Here is a 27,294-nt window from a genome sequence, read left to right as displayed (position 1 = left end):
CTTCTTACTGTTAAATACCATTTGCCATTTTTGAGCCCATTCACATGCACTAAACACACTATCTTGAAGTACTAACTCTTGTGCAGAGTCAGAATATAGTTTGGTATCGTCAGCAAATAATTTGGTCACACTTTTCATTACGTCTGGCAAATCGTTTATGAAGATTAAGAATAAAACAGGTCCTAAAACACTACCCTGGGGTACCCCACTTACAACTCTTTTCCAGGAACTCATTGACCCATTCACCAGAACTCTTTGCTGTCTATTGCTAAGAAAATCTTTTATCCAAGCAAACACCTTCCCTCTTATACCATAACCCCAAATCTTTCTTAGAAGGCGTTCCTGAGGCACCTTATCAAATGCAGCCCTAAAATCCATATAAATAACATAAACATCTTCACCTTTATCTAATTTATCTGACCAGTCCCCTATACATTCAAGTAGTTGGGTCACACATGAGTAGCCCCGCCTGAATCCGTGTTGATCAATCGAAATTGGATTGTTAGACTCCAAGTGTTAAACTATTGCCTCTCTTATTATTCTTTCCAAAAGCCAACAACAAATAGAAGTGTCACTTATAGGTCTATAGTTTTCTGGTTTACTTCTTTTACCACTCTTATATAGTGCTGTCACATTGGCGTCCTTCCATTCAATGGGCAATTCCCCTTCATTCAAGGTCTTAATAAATATTCTCCTCAGCAAAACAGATATAGGATCGATGCATTCTTTGACAACTCTAGGATGAATCCCATCTGGTCCTACTGCTTTTTTGGGATTTAATGTTTGTATATGTTTCTTAACATCGTCCTCGCGTATGTTGATTTCTTCTAAAATTGTAAGGTAGGGTCTATCCTCAAAATTTGGTATGTTATTTACATCTTCAACTGTAAAAACAGAACAAAGTTGTTTGTTCAGTATTCTAGCTCTCTCACCATCCTCCTGGACACATTTTCCATACTCATCTTCTAATGAGCCAACTGTTACATCAGTTTTTGTATTTTGCCTCACATACTTCCAAAACACTTTAGAGTCGTCTTTGATCTTTGTTGCCAGATTTCTTTCATAATTATATTTACACCTTTTCAACTCATAATTAACTTTATTCCTAGCCTGTTTCTATTTTTAGAAACATGGCCAATACGGGCAAACTAAAAAAATCAACAAATAAATTTGCTTGCATACTGTAATTAGCATAAGTAAAAACATTCTAAAACACTTAAAAATTAGTAATTAGTATATTTATTGAATAAAACATCAAAAACTTGTCGACAAAAAGCTGTAATTCAATAGTGAGCATAGATGCCAAATATCACATATTTCGGTGACCTGATTGTTTTGTACTTTTCGAGCAATTTAAGTGCATTTATGGTCAAAAGAATCCTGAAAACTCTTCTGATATGTATAAAGGAAAAGTATAAACATGAATGATACTCAAAGACTTGGTAAACTTTCCATTGTGTGCAACTGTGTCCATATTGTGTGTGCATGAACACTTGATGAATGGGGCTAATTGAGCTACTGCTCAATCCATAATGTCAGTCAATATCAACCATTTCAGCTGCCTTACACAAACCAAATATATGTCCTGTAAATGCCTTCAAAATCCATCAGAATATAGAATTTTAAACATTTATAGTGGGACCCCATCACCAGTATTTGGAGGTAATTTCCCTGAATCCTCGATCCCCACACCCCCTGTAGCGGTCTACTGCATTTCTGCTTTTTAAAGCAATTAAGAAAATATATACTGAGTATATTAAAATTTATCATTTATATTTTTATAAAAATGGCGCGCAAAGATCCACATCAATTTTGGCTATTAATTTTTCATAGGTTAAGAAGTTGGCCATTATTTTTTGGAGGCCAGTGTGAGCCCTGTGTTCCACCAGGGTATAGGTTTGCACAATCTCCCATACAGAGTTGTTCTTCTTCCACTTCTGAAGCATTCACCTCTCAATATCCAACCCAAATTTAATTCAGGAATTTTGAACAAAAATTAACACATCAAAAACACTGCTTAATAAGGTATCGAATAAATAAAACATTGCTTTAGTATTACTGCCCATTTTCTTTGAAGAAAGTCACAAATATGTTTGAATTCTAATTTTAACACCCTTTTAGTACTGATTTAATCATCAAACCTTCAACCCAAAATTTTGTAAAAATAGGGCATGATTCATGAAATGAGTTCTGGCCCTTTTGTCACGTCTTTTTAGCTCACCTGTCACAAAGTGACAAGGTGAGCTTTTGTGATCACGCGACGTCCGTCGTCCGTCCGTGCGTGCTTCCGTAAACTTTTGCTTGTGACCACTCTAGAGGTCACATTTTTCATGGGATCTTTATGAAAGTTGGTCAGAATGTTCACCTTGATGATATCTAGGTCAAGTTCAAAACTGGGTCATGTGCCATCAAAAACTAGGTCAGTAGGTCTAAAAATAGTAAAACCTTGTGACCTCTCTAGAGGCCATATATTTCACAAGATCTTCATGAAAATTGGTCAGAATGTTCATCTTCATGATATCTAGGTCAAGTTCGAAACTGGGTCATGTGCCTTCAAAAACTAGGTCAGTAGGTCTAAAAATAGAAAAACCTTGTGACCTCTCTAGAGGCCATATATTTCAAAAGATCTTCATGAAAATTGGTCAGAATGTTCACCTTGATGGTATCTAGGTCAAGTTCGAAAGTGGGTCACGTGCCTTCAAAAACTAGGTCTGTAGGTCTAAAAATAGAAAAACCTTGTGACCTCTCTAGAGGCCGTACTTTTCAATGGATCTTCCTGAAAGTTGGTCAGAATGTTCATCTTGATGATATCTAGGTCAAGTTCGAAACCGGGTCATGTGCCATCAAAAACTAGGTCAGTAGGTCAAATAATAGAAAAACCTTGTGACCTCTCTAGAGGCCATATTTTTCATGGGATCTGTATGAAAGTAGGTCTGAGTGTTCATCTTGATGATATCAAGGTCAAGTTTGAAACTGGGTCAACTGCGGTCAAAAACTAGGTCAGTAGGTCTAAAAATAGAAAAACCTTGTGACCTCTCTAGAGGCTAACTTTTCAATGAATATTCATGAAAATTGGTCAGAATGTTCATCTTGATGATATCTAGGTCAAGTTCGAAACTGGGTCACGTGCCATCAAAAACTAGGTCAGTAGGTCAAATAATAGAAAAACCTTGTGACCTCTCTAGAGGCCATATTTTTCATGGGATCTGTATGAAATTTGGTCTGAATGTTCATCTTGATGATATCTAGGTCAAGTTCGAAACTGGGTCAACTGCAGTCAAAAACTAGGTCTGTAGGTCTAAAAATAGAAAAACCTTGTGACCTCTCTAGAGGCCATATTTTTCAATGGATCTTCATGAAAATTGGTCAGAATGTTCACCTTGATGATATCTAGGGCAAGTTTGAAACTGGTTCACGTGTTGTCAAAAACTAGGTCGGTAGGTCAAATAATAAAAAAACCTTGTGACCTCTCTAGAGGCCATATTTTTCATGGGATCTGTATGAAAGTTGGTCTGAATATTCATCTTGATGATATCTAGGTCAAGTTCGAAACTGGGTCAACTGCAGTCAAAAACTAGGTCAGTAGGTCTAAAAATAGAAAAACCTTTTGACCACTTTAGAGGCCATATTTTTCAATGGATCTTCATGAAAATTTGTCTGAATGTTCACCTTGATGATATCTAGATAAAGTTTGAAACTGGGTCACGTGTGGTCAAAACTAGGTCAGTAGGTATAAAAGTAGAAAAACCTTGCGACCTCTCTAGAGGCCATACTCTTCATGAGATCTCCATGAAAATTGGTGAGAATGTTCACCTTGATAGTATCTAGGTCAAGTTCAAAACTGGGTCATGTGCCTTCAAAAACAAGGTCATTAGGTCAAATAATAGAAAAACCTTGTGACCTCTCTAGAAGCCAAATTTTTCAATGGATCTTCATGAAAATTGGGTCATGTGGAGAAGGTGAGCGATTCAGGACCATCATGGTCCTCTTGTTTCTAATGAGTGATGAGAAACAATTATTTTAAGTTTGAAGCAAATCCATCAAGTACAGGACAGCTCCCTATATACTTTGTGTTTAAAACACATTTAGGGTGGGAAACAAAAAGAAATGTACACATTTCTCTTTAATTTTATTAAAAGAGTAAAATTATAAATTACTAAAACGTAAAAGAGGTTTATAACACTTGTACAAAATAAATAAGCTTTATATTTCACATAACAGTAAAAACAAAAGGGTGTGCTTTCTAGTGTTTGCTTACACAATACTAATTTCAGTGAATGATCAAAATATCTTTCACTAGTGAAATCCAGATGCAATATTATTGCTTGTGGCGAAAGATGTAGTGTTCACAAGTGAAAGATATTTTGATCTTACATGTAAATCACATCTTTTTATTTCATGTTCCTTCAATGATTTTAACCATATTTTTAACTTACCAGTGAAAAAAAAAAAATTGATATTTCTATAAAATTATGCGATACATTACACAATATTTGAACAATTCACTGAAAAACATGATAAGTGTAAATATCTTTTCAGAGTGAACAAAATTTATTTTCTAAATACAGTTGAAACTCGGTATCTTGAATTCCTTCAAATTTCAGGACGGGGCTTGAGAATATCTGAATTTTGAGATAAGGGAGTTCAAAATATCGAGTTTCAACTGTACATATAATGTCTTTTATCACATGTTTGACGTCGCGGGAGTGTAATAAAGCCATTACATAAAAATGATAATACACTAGTGTATTAAAGCTTTGACGACAACGTCATTTACAATATAGGAGACGTTGGTCAAATTGACTTGTTTATAATAGTTAAAGAAAGTAGACTTTTTTATGTTTCGACAGGAAAGGCTTACATGTGATAAAAAGAATATTACATTTGTGATTTTCCACATTGAATTTATTAAACTCATTGAATAAAATTGATAAATGCTCGGCACAGCCTCGCATTTTATTCAACTCGTTTAATAAATTCAATATGAAAAGACACTATTGTAATATCCTCTATTTATTCTCTGTCATTGACCTGCTCTAGCTGTGTGAAGAGTTTCTCCAAATACAAATACATGTACACATAGTCATCTTTGGAAACCTGATAAAATGTTTATTTCTATGGAAACATCATAAAATGTTTACTTCTAAGGAAACATCATAAAATGTTTATTTCTTATCCTGAAAAATATACAACAAGGGCATTATTTTCTGTCTACAGAATAGAACACATGTGTCATTTGAACAACTTCAGAATTACAGGAAACATAGCATATTGTTCATAATACTTCCAACAAGAAAACTTTAAAAGATTTCAACAACAATGTAAAATAGTAGGCTAGCACAGGAACTAACTGGATGAAAAATATATCAGCATGCAGTTGTGTGGTAGGTCTACGTGTATATATTATTCACTTACTGGATTGCTTGCTGATCAGTAGTAAAAACTGTAGTTTACTACTGAATGGCAAAGCATTCAATTAGTGTTTTATTACATGACTTCAAAAAAATAAATTTTTGTGACTGTTTTCTGTTTATGTTGAACTATTGACTGGTCAGTACATCAAAACATGGACAGGTGAATTATATAATATAGATATATATAAGTGGCTTTTGGTATATAGTATACAAAATGACATCAATAATGTCGAAAAGAGTAAGTGTTTGCAATATATCGAAAATGAAAAGCTCTTTAGTGTTTTTGAGCGGCCCTATTTTAAGAACAGTTGAAACAAATTATACCTTACCCCAACAGGAGTGTCTTAGATATTTATGTGAACAAGATTTTTTCAACAGATCGTTTTGCATATCATTTGTAATTATTCTGAAATTCACCTGTCCAGCAAGGAAACAAGTTGTTAACCAAGGGTTACAATTATGATGACAGTTACAGTGATTCTACCTCAACAGTCATCCACCATTTATTTTCTACTTTTCTTTTTAAAATTTGATCACTTCAATATCCTAATTAAGTACACTAAAATGGTAACTAGGCATTAAATGGTAACTAGGCATTAACTAGTATTATTTAGTAACTAAGCATCTTCCTTAGGGGGTTTTGGTTTACAGCTTTTCAGGTGAACTGGGAGTCTGTCTGGGTTGAAGGTGCGGCCGCAGTTTGGACACGGTACCAAGTTGGACATGGCGCTCTTGTAAGCTGCCTCATTCATTGCATCAACATCGTACGTGCCAGAGGCTGGAATAAAAAGAAAATTGGAAGTTTTCTAAAAGTTACAAGAAAAATAATGTTCAAGAATTGTTTTTGCTTAATAATTTTTTAACTTAAGTATCATATTACCATTAGACACAAGCTGTTCTGATCAAAGAATTCATAAACAAGAGCTGTCACTATTAGTGACAAATGCCCCTGAAGCGTGCCCAAGAATGCTACAGTTGTCTGCGCAAAATATGCCAGAATAGTTTAGGTATGAATCATTTTGTGACCTTGACCTTGACCTGAGAGACCCGGGTCATAAGCGCGACACACCTCAATATGGTTAACATTTGTGTCATATTATCTTCAAATCCCTTGGTAATTGGCAGTTATGGACCAGACAAGAAACAGACCATGTTAACCTTTGACTTCTACATGTGACCTTGACCTTCGAGCTAGGGGTGTGGGTCTTGCGCATGACATGTCATCTCATTATAGGGAACATTTATGCCAAGTAATTTTAAAATCCCTTCATCGATGGCAAGAGTTATGGACCGGACAAGAAACAGACCATGTTAACCTTTAACATCTAAGTGTGACCTTGACCTTAGAGCTAGGGGTCTGGGTCTTGCGCATGACACGTCTCATTATGGTGAACATTTATGCCAAGTAATTTCAAAATCCCTTTATGGATGGCAGAGTTATGGACCGGACACGAAACAGACACTGTTAACCTTTGACCTCTAAATGTGACCTTGACCTTGGAGCTAGGGGTCTGGGTCTTGTGCATGACATATCGTCTCATTATGGTGAACATTTATGCCAAGTTATTTCAAAATCCCTTTATGGATGGCAGAGTTACAGCCCAGACAAGAATTTACATGGACGCACACACACGGATGGACAGTGCGATTTTAATATGCCCACCTTTTGGGGCATAAAAACTTTAATTTATAGTAATCAGAATACCAAGCCTTTAAAGAAATTGGAATATAAAGCATTTATACTTATCAGAATACCGAGCATTAATAGAAATCAGAATACCAAGCATTTAAAGTAATCGGAGTACAAAGCATTTTTAGAAATCAGAATACCAAGCATTTATAGAAATCAAAATACCAAGCATTTATAGAAATAAGAATACCAAGCATTTAAAGTAACTGCATATCAAGCATTTATAGAAATAATTATACCAAGTATTAACAGAAATCAGAAAATACCAAGCATTTAAAGAAATCGGAATACCAAGCATTTATAGAAATCTGAAAACTAAGCATTTTTAAAAATCAGAATACCAAGCATTTACAAAAATCAGAATACCAAGCATTTCTAGAAATCAGAAGACCAAGCATTTCTAGAAATCAGAATACCAAGCATTTAAAGAAATCTGAATACCAAGCATTTAAAGTAATCAGAATATCTAGCATTTTAAGAAATCTGAATACAAAGCATTTAAAGTAATCAGAATATCTAGCATTTTAAGAAATCTGAATACAAAGCATTTAAAGTAATCAGAATATCTAGCATTTTAAGAAATCTGAATACAAAGCATTTAAAGTAATCAGAATATCTAGCATTTTAAGAAATCGAAATACAAAGCATTTGAAGTAATCAAAATCCTATTTCAAAGTCTGCACCATCAGTGAGTTTTATAATTTAATACTGTACATGTTAGGAAATGAATGTGGTTGCTAGGCTGCCCTGATGAACCAAAGTTACCAAAGCCAAATTTTGCATTTTTGATGAAGACAGAACCTGAAGATTTGTATATGGAATTTAGTGTTTCATCTGAATCCAAGTAATCCACTCACAAAAAAATTTACTTACCACCTATTTTTCTGACTTCTGGTTTCTTCGGTTCTGGCCTTCTCTGTCCGGGAGGCATTTTGGCATTCTGTACCTTCCACTTCTCAAGACACTGGGGCTCATGTATAGAAATAGACTTTGTACCAAACTCTCGACCACATATATAACAAACCATGGATGGTGGCTTCTTTATCACAGGGGCCTGTGTTTCATTAAAATACTGCAATTAGCAATTCCTTTACTTTTTGAAAAGCATGCATAAAAACATTTGTTAATTTGTAAGCTGAAAATTTTAACACCCAATTCAAATAACCACTAAGACAGCATTAGCACAAGAGTACTGAAACAATGATATGGTTTTTACAAAATATAACTGAGCCGCGCCATGAGAAAACCAACATAGTGCGTTTGCGACCAGCATGGATCCAGACCAGCCTGCGCATCCGCACAGTCTGGTCAGGATCCATGCTGTTCGCTAATGATTTCTCTAATTGCAGTAGGCTTTGAAAGCAAACAGCATGGATCCTGACCAGACTGCACGGATGTGCAGGCTGGTCTGGATCCATGCTGGTCGCAAACGCACTATGTTGGTTTTCTCATGGCGCGCCTCATATTACTGTTTAATGACAATAAGCAGTAAATTCTTTTTGACAGGTGTAAACAGTCTTAAATTTACCTCTTTTAAGTAACGGGTCTCAGAAAGGGTTTTAACTAAACATAACCTTCTGTTTCTCTTTTATAACATTTGAAAATGTGGCTTTAACATGAATTCTGCTTGTAATTTACAATATAGAAAAAACCTATATAGTGTCATCTTTCAGTTCATATTTTACCACTTTAGAAGATTTAAGTGTACCGTATAATCTATTTACCTTGGATGCGGGTGCAGCTGTACCCCCTCCACCACCCGAAGCGGCCCCACCCTTCGGTTTACAGGAGCGCTGGTGGACAGGCAGTCTGTCAGGTGCAAATCTTCGTCCACAGTTATCACAAGGTATTAACTGAGCCTTGGCATTCTCCCAGGCAAGATCGTTCATCTGCTCTCTACAAATAGTGAAATAACTGACAGTGTCTATTCAAAACTTGACAATAGATTGCTCAAACTCTGCCGATACCAACTTATGCAGGACTTCAACTATACCTGCAGTACTATTGATAAATACGGCACTGAAGTTCAGAAAGTTTTAATTTCCTGTATTTCACTAATATCTGCAAAATAGAGTTTTCAACATCATTAAATCAATATAAATTCATAGTCCTTTTAGGTAATACAATGAAGACACCAGTAAAAAGTCTAAAATAACCTTGTATACTACTGTGAAATCATTTAAATTCGCTGGCATGAAATTTCGTGCAAACGTGAAAAAGGACTGTTTCGCATGGGCTTAAAATCGTGCATTTTTCAATTTTAGAAATGAAAAAATAAAATTAAAAAATAATTATAACGGGGTCTTAAATTTGCGCATCAGTTCTAGAGCGAAATACGCGAAAATTCGTCCAACGTGAATAAAAATGATTTCACAGTATAGGTCAAATACTGTAAAATATGTCAAATGGATATATCTGCAATAATGAAGGATTCTGCATAAAAGCATACATGTGATAAGTTCAGAATCCCAAAACTGGAGGTTTGCCATTTTTCAGCTGGAGTTGGGGTCTCAAAACTGGAGGTTTTTTATCGACATAAATTACGCGCGCGGACACATAACTTAGAGGCAAAATCCAACATTTTTGGCCACACAATAATGTATATAAGTCTACACCAGAAGAAACAATCCTCATAACTCTCGATTTGAATTTTGACAGAGTTATGCCACTTTTTAACTTCATTTGTTTTGTTAAAGTTTTATATAATGTCTAATGTCTCTGTTACATTCAAAGCTATTGCCTGTTATGCCCCATTTACTGACAAAGCTTTAATTCAGAGTCAGTCACTGAGAAAAGTCGAGCATGCTATCTTACAGAAGCTCCCTCTAGTTCTAACTTTAAACTTTCTTAACAGATTAAATTTGTAGAAACACTGTCTCAATTTAGGTCTGAAATGAAGGTGAACACGCATTAACATTATTCTACTCGAAGACTTAAAAAACGAAGCTCTAAATTGGTCTGAACACAACTCATAAATTATGTAAATTCCTTACCCCACCCATTTTCGTATAAAAATAGTGATGATTTTGACATGAAAAATAGAAAACAGAAATGCATCAACATGTATTTACCCTTACCAAAATAATGTAGACCGATGTTATCAAATAAATGAGTGTGTGTTTTCATCCAGTTTTCAATGAAATAAGTCCGATTTAGTAGCAAATTAATTTGGTAAACAGTGGAAGAAAATGGCGTAACTCCGTAAGGGGAAATAACACTCTTGTTCTGAAAATAGTAATGGGTTGGTTTTTCCAACAATTATTTATGTGATTTTATTACCGAACAAAATTTTTCTTTGAATAATCACAATTCATTTCAGTTGGGAATTTTTTCTTATGACTGGGAGTTTTTTTCTTCAAATTGGTAAAAAATGGAGCTTAATTGGCATTGAGAATGGGCAGATATTCGGCCCCGTGAGACAGGTGGAAAAGGCCCTGCTTGTCTAATCCCTTATCAAAACAAACAATAATTCACCTGTGAAAAACAACTCTTTCCTCCAGCTACATGTGTGTCAAACATGTATAATAGACAACAGTCGGTGTCACTTTGATTTACTGTGTAAACATGTTTGGCACTCGGTTATTATCAACCCAGTCATAATACTGATTTTTTTTTTTTTTTTTTTTTTTGAAAAGCGGGAGAAATATGGTTTTGGTCGGGAGACGGGAGGCAAGGTGAAAAAATCGGGATTTTGACCCTCCCGCGCGGGAGATCACATGTATGATAAAAGTAACATCAGTAATACTGTAAAAGCAGATATTTTTGCTGGGTCAAAATTTTGCGAATTTGAAATTTTGAGTATGTTCGCGAGGTTTAATATTCGCGAAATTTTAAAATGGTATCCTACATTAATTTGAATTACCCGGTATACTAATGGTAAATCTTTACCTTAGGATTAATTTTCGTGAGATGTAGGGCCTAACGAATATAGCGAAAATTAAACTCTCGTGAAAATTTCTGCTTTTACAGTATCATTTTTGTACTTAAAACAATGTTAATTTCATATACCCGTTGTTTGCTTCTTTTAGCTGGATTCAAACTGACCTTTTTGGTTGTATGCATATTCATCGAATAGAGTTTATGCAACTGAAAGATTATGACTTTTGTTACACAGAGGATATTACACGAGTGTCTTTTCATATTGAATTTATTAAATGCGTTGAATAAAACAATAAAATGCGAGGTTCTGCCGAGCATTTTATCAATTTTATTCAACAAGTGTAATACATTCAGTCTGCAAAGACACAAATGGAATATTCATTTTATCAAATGGTAGCTTTTCCTGCTGAAATATCAAAATTTCTTGTTTTTTTACCTATTTAAGTCCAAGTTAATTCGACCCACGTCTCTTATACTTAAAATGACGTCAGCTTTATTACACTAGTGTAATACCAAAATTATCAGATGTACAGTAAGTCAATCCAAATTAAAGTTGTAAACCGGAAACCACCTCTCTGATGAGCAATGTGAAAACAAAAGTGACCTTGACCTAATGGCATCAAAACGATTCATTCTCAGTATGTAGTGTGTGGACTATTTGATCTCATTTTACATGGGAATGAATACTGTATAATTATGTAATTTGTAAATCCAGTATGTTCAGAGAGTGAACAACAACAACACAATAAGCTACAGTTATACATTAAATTTCAACAAGGAAATATAGTTCAAACAATGTCATATATTTACTTAGTCACAGCTCCTGTTGGTTTCTTTGGTAGGGGCCGCCTTTGTCCTTTAGGTAGTTTATCATTTTCAATCTTCCATTTATCTAGACACTGTGGCTCATGTATGGCAATAGACTTGGAACCAAATTCTCGACCACAAATATAGCAGACGACAGTACGCGGACCACCTTTAGCACCATCTTTTGGTGGTTTTGGACCACCTATTGAAATATATAAGAAAACCCCATACAAATTAAGAAATATTTAGAACTCCTTTTCATTTAATTTCAAAGCCAGTTTACTTTCTTTATGTCCTTGTACTAGGGGTAGAAATTTCACTGATGGCCAATGAGATTTCTGCACTCTGAAAAAAATGTCATTTCTTTCTATCTGCTGAGTAGTTTAAGAATGTTTTTCAACGTTAAGGTAGTTCTGCATGTTACTGATAGATGTGACTTAAGGAGGTAGGTTACCTTTATATTTGTATGTGCGCATGTCCAACCGGAAGCTAACGTGACGATTTACGACGACGTTTACGACAAACTAAATGCGTTTGTATATTCATTCTTCTGAAAACAAATCATAGACCTGTCTTCGATCTGACGCTTTATGGTTTAATAATGCAGAAATAATGAATAAATTGCCGCAGAAACGCTTCAAAACAATGTTGCCTTAAAATGACGTCATTGACGTCATGACGTTACGTGTCAGTTACCGCGCAAAATAAATAGCTTTTATCTTGAAAGTACGTAATTCTGTGCATTTTCTTTATTCAAACTATTTTCAAATAACCATTATTTGCTGAAATATTTTTTATGAGTCTTTTGCTCTGAATAATAATCAATATTTTGCTTCTTTTATGTAGTTATATTGAAATGTTATGCGGAATGTAAGAAAATAGATGATGGTAACCAATGTTATTTGGAATATAGTTGGGTGAGAAGTTACTTGTTACGGCCATTTTCAAATAAAAGATCTAGCTGTTTGATTTGTAATACCTATTTTTCAGGTTCCGTTGATAATTTGTTACTTATATACTAAAACTAAGATCTAAAATTGTTCAAATTTCAGTAGAAAATTGTGGTATCTTGAATTGAATTGATGTTACCATGGAAACGAAGCCCGTGACCTATGTATCTAAATGTAAAATTCAAAAGCGTTGACACTAGTCTATTTAAGAAACACAGCTTCGGCTTTTTATTTTCATTTCAACAATATCCATGAGAATAATAGTAGCATGCTGAACGATTTTTCCATGAAAAATGCCAGACGAGGGGTACTGCTGTAAGTATTCTAAGCTTAGAAATTTGTTTGAATAAATGCAGATAACACGAAAATATAACTTACGTTAGAAATAATATGTTTTAAAGCTACATCAAGTAGAAAGATAATCTTATTCAATATTATTTTATAAGAAATTACGAAAAAAAGCAAGATATAAGCCATTTTAAACATCTCTGTTGCCATGGTTACCTTAAACTTTAAGAAAAATAGGGTACCATGTATAGTGCTTGGTATTTTGCTAATAATATTACCCAAATATTCCATGTTGGTCATTAACAGAATGGCACTGAAGCCGTCGAAAACCCCTATTTTTATACATAGTTGTTTAAAAATGAGAGAAAATGCGTTACCATGGAAACACGAGCCCCGCGACATATACATTTTAAGCTTATATTAGAAAGCTAAAGTGCATACTAGTAAAATTATAGATTATGCTGACTTCTACGGATATCAATGAAACTAAAATACACTGAAAAGTGTTAAATATCCGTATTTTCCTTCTTCTTTCAATATGAAATACCTTTGGAGGGTCATGTTCTTCAAACCTGGATAAAAAATGAACTTGAAGGGACAGAGACAAACGAAACTGAGATTTTAGCAGTTAAAACTTCATATTACACGAAATACAAAAAGATGCTGCGGTTCAACTAATTTGAATTTACCCTTGTAACAAGGTCACCTACCTCCTTAATGTTATTTATCCAGATAACCTAGGTTAAAACCTGGACAAAGTTTATGTAAATGTAAACTGTACCAAAAAAAAAATGGCAGCTTCTTACACTAACTGATTACACTGACAATGTTACTACCCTTTTACAGATTAAATATTATGCTACAAAATGCTTAAACATGACATAATATAATATAATGTCAAGAAATCAGCTTGAACTTTCGAGCTTGCTTTAACCACTTGTAAATGATAAAAACTGTAACTGTGAAAAGTTTCATTAAAGTCTACAGCGTAGAATTTTTTCTGTACACAAATATGTCATTAAATGCGCTTTTTTTTTATTTGATTCCCACTACGGAAACTAGCTCAAGGTCCTTATTTTCAGTCTAAAAAAACTGAACATAAAACCGTATCATACTTATTGGCTGCCTTAATTGTATATCTGGGAAATTTGAAAAACCTAGGGTTAGACTATATTGAAGAATTTTATCTTATCCCAAACTGAAGAACTACCTTAACATGAAATAGAAGTCATACATATTTAAACAGAGATACACTATTAAGATAAAGCTTGATTAATTCAATGTAGACAAGTGAATATGATGTCAGGTTTTAGGAAGTTTAAATTAATCCTGAACAAGATTAAGCTTTATAACAACAAAATTTCTACTTAATAGTTATCTTCTTATCAATTTCTTTTAAAATTACACACAAAACATTAATTTCTTTTTTAATTTGAACCATTTTCCACAAAGGTTACCTCCAAATGACCCTGAACTTGAAGCAGATTGTGTTTGTTTTGGTGCTGATCCATCCTTTGGTTTACATGCCCGTTGGTGAACTGCCAGTCTGTCTGGTGCAAATGTCCTCCCACAGTTACCACAAGGTATCAGCTGGGCTTGAGCACTTTTCCAGGCTGCTTCATTCATTGCATCTACGTCATATTGTCCACTCCCGCCAACAGTTTCAGGTTTCCTGGGAATGGGTCGACGCTGAGACTTTGGTAATTTATCATTTTCTACTTTCCATTTCTCTAAACACTGTGGTGTATGAATGTCTATTGACTTTGTACCAAACTTCCTGCCACAGATATAACACAAAACAAACTTTGGACCTGGTGGTACAATCGACTTCGGTGGACTGGGATTATCTGAGGTATACGTTCCTTCACGTTTAATCCCCGGACCATCTACAAACTTTTTTGTACCACCACTACCTGCTTGTTGAGCAGGTTTTGCTCCTCCTTTTCCTGCCCCTTTACATGCTCTCTGATGTACCGAGAGACGGTCCGGTGCAAATGTGCGACCACATCCATCACATGGTATAAGCTGAGACTGTGCACTCTTCCATGCCGCCTCATTCATAGCATCCACGTCATATTTTCCACCAGACTGTAGCACTTCTGGTTTCTTTGGCAGTGGTCTTCTTTGTCCTTTAGGAAGTCTGTCATTTTCAACTTTCCATTTTTCTAAACACTGCGGCTCATGTATAGCAACTGAGGCCTCGCCAAATTTACGTCCACATATATAACAAAGCACAAACTTAGGACCTGGCGGTGGTTTCATTTTGGACTGGTCCTTTGTTTTTTTCACTTGCTGTGAAGCAGACGCAGTCTGGTTAGCACTGTTTTCTCTTTCCACAGACTGGTTTGAGTCCGATCTTTCCTCCTTCCTAGTCGTCTGCTTCTCCAACGGCACAGCGTTACCTTTATTAATTACCTTTGGATTGACAACTGTTGCTGTTTTTGGTCGAAATTCAGGGTCATCATTCTCAGCTTGTGACTTTACAGCAGACTGGTTCTGTTTACCTGTGGGAGAAACCTTTAGAAAATAAACCAACCCTAAACAGTATTTAATAAAATCTGGCAAAACTAGCTTACCTAATTCACTAAGTCCCAGCATTTTACCATTCACTTCCCCAGTTAAAGTATTTCTATAAATTTCAATTTAAACTTGCTTGAATTCACAACTTACAGAAGCATAAAATAAAAAGTATACAGTGATTTTTTATTTTATTTCATATCTAGTCAAGTATAGCGACCAAACATAAAAGTAAATATTGATTGGTATTTCCATTTAAATAAACCCATTATTGATCTTGGGAGTTTACCTTATAAAATCAATAGTCTATAAGATATTGAACACTTCAGTCAACAACCATATATATCTGCCTTTTACAAATAATTTATTCAATTACATTGAATTATGCAATAAGTCTACATCTCGAAAACTTGCCAAATCAATTCAAGTTATATATGTTTTAATTATTTGTTAATTTTATTCAAGTAAATACATGTAATCAATAATCCTAAAATGTAGTATTTGTTTCATAAAAATGTAGTAACTGTTGTATCAGAATTATAAACAGCAAGGAATGATTTAAGTATTTCCCCTTTGAAATTTGACAGACACATTTCATATCTTTTCACAAGAAATTCATTCTATAAGACTCAAGTACATTGTATTAGGAAAAATAATAATACTTTACATTAAAAATATACTGCATACTGAAAAAATACCATACTTTCACTTTTTTATATGTACAACTATTAAATAACAAGGCAGTCTGAAAGACAGCTAAATGCCCCGCCAATGCTATGGATAGTGAAAGGGTAAACTTTTGACCTTTAGCTGTGACCTTGACCTTGAACTGACATGGCTGACTCATGAATTCTGCACAACGTCTTGATGAGGTGATCATTTGACCCAAGTTTCATGAAAATCCTTCAAGGGGTTTAGGAGATACAGAGCTCAAACCTTTGACCTTGAGTTGTGACCTTGACCTTGAGTTGACATGGCTGACTCATGAGTTCTTGATGCGGTGATCATTTGACCCAAGTTTGATGAAAATCCTTCAAGGGGTTTAGAAGATACAGAGTGGACACAAAATGGAAAGCTCAAACCATTCACCCTAAGTTGTGACCTTGACCTTGAGCTGGCATGGCTGACTCATAAGTTCTGCACATCGTTTTGATGAGGTGATCATTAGACCGAAGTTTTAAAAAATTCCTTCAAGGGGTTTAGGAGATATAGAGCGGACACCAAATGAAAGGCTAAAACCTTTGACCTCGAGTTTTGACCTTGACCTTGAGCCAGCATTGCTGGTTCATGAGTTCTGCATATCGCCTAAATGAGGTGATCATTTGACCCAAGTTTCATATGAATCCTTGAAGGGGTTTAGGAGATATAGAGCGGACACGAAATGAAAGGCTAAAACCTTTGACCTTGAGTTTTGACCTTGACCTTGAGCTGGCATCGCTGATTCATGAGTTCTGCACATTGCCTTGATGAGGTGATCATTTGACCCAAGTTTCATATGAATCTTTCAAGGAATTAGGAGACACAGAGCAGACACAAAATGGAAGGCTCAAACCTTTGACCTCCAGTTGTGACCTTGACCTTGAGCCATGCTGGCTCACTCATTAGTTCTGCCTATCGTCTTGATGAGGTGATCATTTGACCCAAGTTTTATAAAATTCCTTCAAAGGGGTTTAGGAGATATAGAGCGGACACAAAATGGAAGGCTCAAACCTTTCACCCTAAGTTGTGACCTTGACCTTGAGCTGACAAGGCTGACTCATGGATTCTGCACATCATCTTGATGAGGTGATCATTAGACCCAAGTTTTATAAAATTCCTTCAAGGGGTTTAGGAGATATAGAGCAGACACAAAATGGAAGGCTCAAAACTTTGACCTCAAGTTGTGGCCTTGACCTTGAGCTGACAAGGCTGATTCATGGGTTCTGCACATCGTCTTGATGAGGTGATCATTTGACCCAAGTTCCATAAAAATCCTTTAAGGGGTTAAGGAAATATGGAGCGGACACGAAAGTGTTACGGACAGACGGACGGAAGGACGGAATGTTCCTACATATGGATACTTATGTGGCTACTCTTTTGTTCTCTCTATTGTTCTTTTAGCCACGTAAGAGAAAAATAGCCACATAAAAGCCTTACGGAATGAATGACATCAAAGAAAAAGTACAGTTACCTATTGTTCCTATAGCCACCTAAGTATGCAAATGTGAGCTTGGAGGGACAGAAGGACGGATGGAAGGACGGACGGAGACCATTCCTATAACCCCCCACCACTAGTGGCGGGGGATTAATAAAATGACAGATAATGTAGTAGTGATAGGGTAATTCAGTTCTAGAAATTGTCCTGAGCAATGTACAGTGGTACCAATGTATGATGAAGCTAGAGTTTCTGGTAGCAGTCTAATATTTTAATTGAAAGTGTTTATGCTTATAATCCTATTACCTACTCCTTTTTATTCTCTGTCAATGGAACCAGAAATGTCAATATTGTTTCATACTGACTTTTGAATTTTATATCGGGTGCTTTGGTCATTTTAATGTGTGTCGTTGCATTAAATTATCTATTTCAGTCAGTACTGTGAATTTTGCTCAATCTTTTTCGGCGAACGCCGTCTAAATTCGTTTTCGTTACCTATGCCACGTGACTTCAGTTTGCAAATCAAACTACTTGATAACGCATTATAGATAATTTATCAAAATGGAAGATTTATGCAACACTCTGCCTGATTGGACGAGAGTGTCAATTTCTTTCACTCTGTTGATTGTGCTACGCTGAGTGAAATGTAGACAAATCGTTTATCCTAAACGACGCTGTTCACAGTTTTAAAGCTAACTTTGGCTCAGTATATTTAGCAAGAATATTGATATCCCTTACAGAAGAAAAAGGCCTGCTGCGTACTCTTGCTGTGTACATACAGCGTATATGATGCATACATGATGTGTACTGAAATCAAGGACTTTAAACAGTAGGCAGGATATACACTGCACATACACCGATAGTACGTTTGTAGTACACTTTTGACATGCAAATGAGCTCTGCCGCGTACTACTTGCTGCGTACATGCTGTGGACTACATAGTACACAGGATGTACGCTGGAGGAATTTAGTATGCAGGAAATAGTACGCAGCATGTACGCGGCACATGCACTTTTCACATGCAAATGAGCCTGCGGTGTACTACCCCTGCGGCGTACATGCTGTGTACTCCTGCGGCGTACATGCTGTATACTCCTGGCCTGAGTCCTGCGGCGTACATGCTATGTACTCCTGCTGCATACATGCTGTGTACTCTTGTGGCGAAACTGCTGTGATAATGTAAATTCCTCACCCCACCAACTTTCGTATGCAAATACTGATCATTTGGACAGAAAAAAAAACAGAAAAAAGATAAGTGACATGCATCAATAAGTATTTACCCTTACCAAAATAATGTAGATTGATGTTATCAAATAAATTAGTATGCTTTTCTTCATCCACTTTTCAATGAAATAAATCAATTTTTGTAGCATGTAATTTGGTAAACATTTGAAGAAAATGGCGTGACTGCATCATGGGGAAACAACTTTAATGCAACTAAATATAAGTGTTATGATTTATTATAGACGATGTGTGTGTAGTATGTATTTATTTTGATTAAAATCCATCTGAGAACAATCTAGGACTGGAATTATATAAGCATTTATACACTTTTACGTCCGTAAAAAGTAGCGCACCAACAAATTTTGGATTGATTTTTTCCAATAGGGCGAGCGCAATTAGCCAAAAACGTTCTGAAAATATACGAGTGGCAAATCCGATGAACAACTTTTTAATTTGTTGAGGCCTTAATGAGTTAACATAATGAGCATTAAAGCCTTTATAAAACATGATTAATTCAAAATGAAAAAGAATATATTTTTGCACTTCATGCAAGGTGCAGCTCAGAAATCACTAAGATGTAAGCTTCACAAATGAACATTGCAAATAGTTTGGCAAATGTTCATTGTTCAGAATACCGGTAATCTGAACTATTCTATGCTATTAAGATAAAAGTTACTCGGAAATCAAGTTCTTGCTTCCAAAAAAAAAATGTACAAATCCTTCCTGCATGAAGTGTACTTCAGACTTTTACCTAAAAAAATTCAAAGTATAAACACCAAAAGAAAATGAATAAGTCCCTCCCGCGTATATGAAGTTTACTTCAGACTTTAACTTATAAAAAAAAAAACTAAGTATAAATGCCAAAAGAAATTGTACAAGTCTTTCCCGCGTATATGAAGTGTACTGCACAAATTTCAAAGTATCTGCGGTGTACATGCAGTGTACTATTTTCTTGTACAAGTCCCTCCTGCGTACATGCAGTGTACTCCTTAAATTTTCAGAGTCTCTGCTGCGTACTTGAAGTGTACTAGTGACCTCCTGCGTACATGCTGTGTACTCGTCGAAATAGTACGCGGCATGCGGTGTATGTAAAATGTACTCCTCTGGCGTACTACTGTGTTCGCGGCATACACACAGCAAATACGCAGCATGTACGCCACAGAGGCTTGCTTCTGTAAGGGATATCTCAAAATGATAAGTAAGTTTAATAAATATGATAAAAACCTGTTCAAATACCAACATATATCAAATTAAAGAAAGAGCTGAATACGGTCTGCGTATCACATGAATAAGGGTGTGATAAGAGTCTTTTATGTAGAGAAGTGCTTTTTAAAAGATTTTCCTTGTTACAATTGTCGTCTGTATATGAAAAGGTTTCTTGCTTTTGTGACTTATTCAGATTGCATATTAAAATGAGTACTTGTTTGCTTTGATGTATTTGTTTTAAATTATTTATCTGATTTATTATATATGAATATTTTTCTTTAGTATGGTATGCAAATATTCAACTCAGTTGAAATCTATTTTATTATATATATGCTATATAAAGACTGAATCTCATTACACTGTAATGAAGGCTAATCAAACTTGATTTGTAGCATATTTATTAAGCCCGCAGCCAACTTTGTTCAGCTGGGACATTTGACCCCTTTTAGGGGCTGCTAGAGCTAAAACTAGAAATGCCTTTATACAGCGTCTCATGAACAGCTTGGTGGATCTTTGTCATACTTGGTCTGGAGCATCATTATAAGGTCCTCTTCCAAATTTATTTATATAGGAACTTGGGCCCTATTAGGGACCACTATAGCTAAAAGTAGATATGCCTTTCTTCGCATTAACCACTAAAATGTAATGGATTTTTTATCAAACTCGATGTGTAACAATATCGTAAGGTCTCCTGCTATTATGTTACAAATGGGGATAGGGACCAATTTAGCTAAAAATATAAACACGTTTAATGACCTCTTCTCATGAACCGCTTCATGAATCTTCATCAAACTACTGCTGTAATTATTTGTCTAAGGATAAATGAAACAAAATTGCAACCCTACGAAACCTTTGCGAAAAATTAAAAGAGAACCATTTAAATTGTTAAAGTGCGGTGTTTAGTTTTGCAATTTGAAAAATGTTAGATGAAAGATGAATGTTAGATGAAAAGTTCATAAACTTCTTTCCTTATTACAATTTGCCGACCATCATTTTTAAAGATATTTCTTGTTATTTATATATCAATATTAATATGTGTATAAAATGATTATTAGCTTTGCATTGAGATATATGCACTTGTTCTTTAGGTGAATATTATTGTGCTTCTAAAGTTGCACAATATTTCCACTGCAGAACTTGTGCATATTTTTCCACACAAAGAAAATAATCTACACTGTGCACTAGTATTCACTTATGGGATAGCTAGACAGTCAATAGTCAAAACTATTGCCCGAGGTCTGAAAGCAAACAGTTTTTACTTTTGACTGGCAAGCCATTCAGAAAGTGTTTTACTACATGAAATCAGAAAAACAAATTTTCATAATGTTTTCTTCAAGTTTTGACATTAGCTAAGCAAAACTTAGTGTTAAACTATAGACCAGTCCATAGCAAAAACTTAGATGATTAACCAGCGATTTATATAAGGAATCATATATATTATTATAATAATATCTGTTATTCTCAGGTCATTTTAAAACGTGTATACAATCATGTTTGTAACAGTGTCTGCAACAAAAATAAAAACTGACCATTCTTATAGCTGACAATAACACACATGCCAAAATATCAAAATAATTGTAGAATTTTGCTGGGTATTATTATATACTATTCCTCAGCAATGGAATGGAACATAAAATCTAAATAATTTTATTTAATACAGGTATAAATTGCTTTATAACACATGTAAAAACCTTTTAAATAATTACAGACTACAGAGAATTTTACTGAAACTTTTACTATACACATACAAAATGTACTGTTGCAAATTTAATTTATGAGACTGATAAAACTTTTCCAAGATTAACAAGAGCTGTCTCCATAAGATGACATATGCCCCCAATGGCACTTTGAATGAGTAGTTATGGCCGATGTTAGAGTTTAGGACCTTTGACCTACGGAGCTGGGTCTTGCGCGCGACACGTCGTCTTACTGTGTCACACATTCATGCGTAGTTATTTTAAAATCCATGCATGAATGACAAAGATAATGACCGGACACGCCCGTCAATGCACTATCATGAAAAATGACCTTTAACGTCTAAGTGTGACCTTGACCTTTGAGCTACAGACCTGGGTCTTGCGCACGACACATCGTCTTACTGTGGTACACATTCATGCCAAGTTATTTGAAAATCCATCCATGGATGACAAAGATATGAACCAGACATGCCCATCAATGCACTATCCTTTAACGTCTAAGTGTGACCTTGACCTTTGCTACGGACCTGGGTCTTGCGCGCGACACGTCGTCTTACTGTGGTACACATTCATGCCAAGTTATTTGAAAATCCATCCATGGTTGACAAAGATATGAACCGGACACGCCCATCAATGCACTATCCTTTAATGTGTAAGTGTGACCTTGACCTTTGAGCTACGGACCTGGGTCTTGCACACGACACGTCGTCTTACTGTGGTACACATTCATGCCAAGTTATTTGAAAATCCATCCATCGATGACAAAGATATGGACCGGACACGCCCATCAATGCACTATCCTTTAATGTCTAAGTGTGACCTTGACCTTTGAGCTACGGACCTGGGTCTTGCGCGCAACACGTCGTCTTACTGTGGTACACATTCATGCCAAGTTATTTGAAAATCCATCCATCGATGACAAAGATATGGACCGGACACGAAAATTGCGGACAGACTGACAGACCGACAGACGGTTCAAAAACTATATGCCTCCCTTCGGGGGCATAAAAAGTTGTGCCTCAGTGTCTTTGGTGCCTGGCTAATTCACTGTAATTTGGTTATGGAAAGAAGTTTGTACATGACTTGCTATATATAAACCATAAATATTTTCCAATATAAACTATAATTAAGGCATAAACTACCAGTATGTTCAAACAATTATGGCTCTTTTGTAATGAGTAATAGGTAATTTCTAAGATAGTATAAAATCACACAGATAAATACTTTTTATTATAAATGAAAAGGGACAAAATTCATAAAACAGAGGCTAAACAGAATTTTGGCAAGGACACTTAAAGGTCCATTACTAAGGGAAAGTGAGTTGGCATTTTTTTTCATAGCCAGTGCATAGACTTCTGCAAGACACTAAATAATGAAGATTGGCAGGTCATAATTTACAGAAGGTCTTTGGAACTCAAAGAAATGTATGTGTATTAAGTTGAAATTTCAATGAATCGACAGAATGACCCCCCAGGTCTTTTTAACTTTCTTCATACTTCATAGAAAAATAATTGTACATATACTGTGATTTATTTCGAATTTCTACATACCAACTTTCATTTTCCAATAAAATGAAATAGTTTCTGTGCTTTTTAAAAGAAATTAAAATGTTCACTTTCCTTAGTATTGGACCTTTAACATTACTGTAAGTTTAAAGTGAATCCACTGAGTACTGAAAAATTAGAAAAAAATTGAATGCAAGATTTAATGGACTTAATAGACTGTGACATATAAGATGTGAATAATGGTTGTCTTAAAGTTCCATAAGGCTTTAAATTTTATATTATAAACACAAATAAGCCGTGCCATGGGAAAACCAACATAGTGGGTTTGCGACCAGCATGGATCCAGACCAGCCTGCGCATCTGCGCAGTGTGGTCAGGATCCATGCTGTTCGCTTTTAAAGCCTATTGGAATTGGAGAAGCTGTTAGCGAACAGCATGGATCCTGACCACACTGCGCAGATGCGCAGGCTGGTCTGGATCCATGCTGGTCGCAAACCCACTATGTTGGTTTTCTCATGGCACGGCTCAAATGATAAAGCTGTCCAAATAGATGTTACGCATATATAACTACATGATTAGAAAGGCACTACTTGAAATAATGCACATGAACTTATACCATTGGAGCTGTAAAGGGAGGTAATCATAAATAGTGCATTCAATAAATCTCTGTACTATGTTAATCAATATTCAAACCTTTGACAAAAATTAGAGAAAACAATTACTGAAAATAAGATTTAACAAGAAATTAAGGTTTAGCAGTATATCACAAATCCACAGAAATGTTTAGTGAACAAATAACATCTTTACAATAAACCTATCTGTCCAATACAATTTTTTACCATTCTGTCCTGTAGAATTGGATACTTAAATATTCTAAAAGAGTTGTCCCCCTTTAAAAAAGAATGCCATTTGTAAAGCAATAAAAGTAAACAATTGTCAAAAACCATGTTCCACCTAGTTATGTAAAGTTTAAGCACTGTGTCATTGTTGCAAGTGCATCAAAATAAAGGTATGTAACAGCTTTTTAAAAACGGCAAGTTTTTAAAGGCGTTTAACTGTCCAGAAGTGTGGCCCTTTCATGCAGTCCCTTTCCGGAATTCAATACAAATATGAGTAAATTGACAATGGGTTTGTAGAATAATATAATGTTTTATATGCTGTTTAATTTTCATGTATTTCTATGATTTGGTGATGTTCGAACTTTTTTCGCCGAAACATGGACCTAACTCTTAACATATTTGATGTTCATAATAAAAAATGTTGTAGCCACATTATGAACAAAGGCATTATGAGCCTTTAAATTTGAAGAAACTTATTTCAAAGTTACAGTCTTAGTGTAAAAAAAGAGTGAAAATGTAGGGATAATACATGTTTTAACCTGAGTTCTAAGAAAAGTGCACATAAGTATTGATTTAAATTTATGGACCTCGCCATGTGGATGATAACAATGAGCACACTCTAAGGACTCATTTCATTACAATTATGCATAATGCTCATCACAATCAACATGTATATTTGCAGAAAACTGTGTTATACAAAATTCATTCTGGAGCTTTATAGGGGCTTTCATAATTTCAACCTAAAATTCCACGTAAAATGAATTCTAAATAAAAAGAATTAATTCTTGAAATACTGCATAAGATTTATGAACCTTGTGCAATAATAATAACTTTTTTTTAATTTAAAGCAAATTAACTGCATACAAAGTAATTTCAAAGTTAGAGTGAATGATCACGAAACTCTTGATAAAAATGGGAAATTATTCACAAAATATTTTGGGTGCTAAAGTAAAGAACCTTATCTAATGTGATTTCTAAAGGTGATGGTAAGTATAAAATAACATTTTACCTGGTTTACAAGATCTCTGGTGTATAGGCAGTCTATCAGGATTGAACGTCCTCCCACAATTTTCACATGCTAATAACTGTCCCTGAGCACTCTTCCATGCTGCCTCATTAAACCGTTCAATATCCGAATTATCTCCATTTCCAACAGAAGGCAGGATCTCTGGTCTAGTTGGAGTTTTTCTTCTTTGAGTTTTTGGTAGTTTATCATTTTCTGCTCTCCATTTTTTAAGACACTGCGGTTCATGGATGGAGACAGACGAGGAACCAAACTCTCGACCACAGATATAGCAGACGACAGTTTTCTTTCTGCCTACAGCTGGTGGCATACTGTCTCAATAATCAGAGGTCTTCAACTACTCACAGATCTTCCAAGTTGTGATTCTATATTGAAAAGAGAAACAGATGTTATTTTAAATAAATCACTGGTTGTTTTTCCAGGCAGTGGTCACAAACACAAAAAAATACATCTTTAACTTGAAATATTAGGGGTGTTTTATATCCAAATTTTAACCAAAATTATATAATTTCTGTAAAAAATTTCAGGAGATCCAACCATTGTCTTTTTTCATGATATATTCCAGATTGACATTCATGGCTGATGCTAATATTTGCAATTATTGACAGGCCCATAGTATAGCGTCAACAATCCAGAGGATTTGGAAATTTAACCCAGGCCGCCACGGCAATAAATATTTTCCTGCCTTCTTCACCAATACACCTGTCAGAGGAATATGTACTTATTGATGGTTATTATATTATTGTTATTGGTTTTATAACTACTTCTAGCTATTTATAGCTAGATTTAGCTATATAGCTAATTTGTGACTTTTCTGGGACCTGTTAAACAGGTGCTTCTATTTGATAACTAACATCCCTCAATGGCTTCATTATCTAACGAATGATAGTTACCTGCAAAATGTTTAATCTTCTTCCAAATACAGGTCGAGAATTTTGTTGACTGGACAGGAAGTACATGTCACTTAACAGTATCTGCTGACAAATGAGCAAAGTTTGAGATGAGCGGTGCGGACATCACGTAGGTGTTGCAGCGGCAGCCATTTTTAAACAACTTTCCCAGCATGGCAACGACTTTCACGTGCAGAATTATTTGTTTTTGTGAAAATTTGTCATATGTGACAAGCCTCTGTATTTGAAATATACTAAAATCAAGTACGTTTGTCATATAAGTCAACTTATATAACAAAGATCCAACGATGATTGAATGAAAGTAACTTTTTATCAAAACTGGATGTAAACACGGAAGTATCTTGACTCTCCAAATAGGAGATAAAATTTGCGAATTATGTGGTAATGGCGCGTCCGTCATCAGCTGCTCGGCCGTCATCTAACTCGTTGTCGGTTGTTCCCAAGTTAAAGGAATTTGTATTTACTGAAAAACTAGGGAGTGGCACTTATGCTACAGTATACAAAGCTTACAGAAAGGTATAGATGTAAAATTAAGTACTGCATATGTTGTATTTGACATAGGTTTTCGCGACTGCTACTTTCGTTTTGTAATTTTGATTGTCTCATAAGAAGGGGTTTATTGATTTTGTCTTATCATTCAGTCTGTCACAAACGTTTGTCTCGACTAATGTGAAACTACGGGTGAGATTACTTAGATATATATTGAACAGGCTGGTAACATTGCCCGATCGGGCTTATGACACAAAAAGTAATATTTCTTGACAAATAATGAAGATATTTCTTTCAAACTTGGTCCATTTATAAAGCATTAGATAGAAATAACTTTTTTGCCTTCAGTTTAGTTAGAATTACTTCCCTTTTTCAGACTTTTATGATGCATAATTTTTGAAGTCCAAAAATATTATGTTTTAATGCAATGTTTAAAACAGAAAAAGGTTCAATGGCTTTATAGTGCTCCATACTTGTGCGCCAATACCTTTGTTCTATATATTTAGGGTAAATACTTTGTTTCTAGTGCAGATGTATGAGCAATTTTTTTAGGACTAACATTTCTCTATAATGTTGTAAGTGAAAGCAGAGTAAAATGCTTACATTCATGTAATAGCGCAGTAATTTAGAGCATTAGAAAGCCATTTAACCCTTTTTTGTTTTAAACTTAGAATTAGAACATTGTTTTTTTGGACTTCAAAGATTATGCGTCATAAAAAT

The 27,294-nt window shown here is 35.1% G+C and overlaps 3 protein-coding genes across 3 annotated transcripts in view; 1 reads left to right on the top strand and 2 right to left on the bottom strand.

The window, feature by feature from the left end:
• Window positions 1–516: 516 nt before the first annotated feature.
• On the bottom strand, window positions 517–1,946 carry LOC123565354 (uncharacterized). Its single transcript, XM_053549147.1, has 2 exons — window positions 1,917–1,946; window positions 517–1,116 (listed from the first exon to the last, which is right to left on the bottom strand). Exons 1-2 carry the CDS (start codon window positions 1,944–1,946, stop codon window positions 517–519), a joined length of 630 nt encoding a protein of 209 aa, XP_053405122.1.
• Window positions 1,947–4,953: 3,007 nt separating this feature from the next.
• LOC123566357 (zinc finger protein 474-like) lies at window positions 4,954–26,412 on the bottom strand. The gene is made up of 7 exons (XM_045360348.2): window positions 26,068–26,412; window positions 25,160–25,539; window positions 14,486–15,532; window positions 11,794–11,992; window positions 8,829–9,000; window positions 7,978–8,158; window positions 4,954–6,192 (listed from the first exon to the last, which is right to left on the bottom strand). Exons 2-7 carry the CDS (start codon window positions 25,482–25,484, stop codon window positions 6,032–6,034), a joined length of 2,085 nt encoding a protein of 694 aa, XP_045216283.2. The 5' UTR covers window positions 25,485–25,539; window positions 26,068–26,412; the 3' UTR covers window positions 4,954–6,031.
• Window positions 26,371–27,294, top strand: part of LOC128559038 (serine/threonine-protein kinase ULK3-like) — a 39,872-nt gene continuing 38,948 nt past the window's right edge. The window contains exon 1 of the mRNA XM_053549976.1: window positions 26,371–26,601. Within this exon, the coding sequence (XP_053405951.1) occupies window positions 26,470–26,601 (132 nt within the window). The 5' untranslated portion in view covers window positions 26,371–26,469. The remainder of the gene's footprint in view (window positions 26,602–27,294) is intronic.

This window comes from Mercenaria mercenaria, chromosome 8 (genome assembly GCF_021730395.1).
Source record: "Mercenaria mercenaria strain notata chromosome 8, MADL_Memer_1, whole genome shotgun sequence".
In the NCBI taxonomy this organism is placed as follows: Eukaryota; Metazoa; Mollusca; class Bivalvia; order Venerida; family Veneridae; genus Mercenaria; species Mercenaria mercenaria.
This window is presented reverse-complemented; position numbering and strand designations above follow the sequence as displayed.

Bases quoted from the DNA above. Each gene is read 5' to 3' on its own strand.
- LOC123566357 (XM_045360348.2), bottom strand. From the start codon at position 25,484: ATGCCACCAGCTGTAGGCAGAAAGAAAACTGTCGTCTGCTATATCTGT. The intron at 9,001-11,793 runs GTAAATATATGA...CACTATTTGTAG, and splicing joins CCAACAGGAGCTGTGACTAA to AGAGCAGATGAACGATCTTG. The intron at 6,193-7,977 runs GTAAGTAAATTT...TTTTTATTCCAG, and splicing joins AGAAGTCAGAAAAATAGGTG to CCTCTGGCACGTACGATGTT.
- LOC123565354 (XM_053549147.1), bottom strand. From the start codon at position 1,946: ATGCTTCAGAAGTGGAAGAAGAACAACTCT. The intron at 1,117-1,916 runs GTATGGGAGATT...TTCTAAAAATAG, and splicing joins AGTGGAAGAAGAACAACTCT to AAACAGGCTAGGAATAAAGT.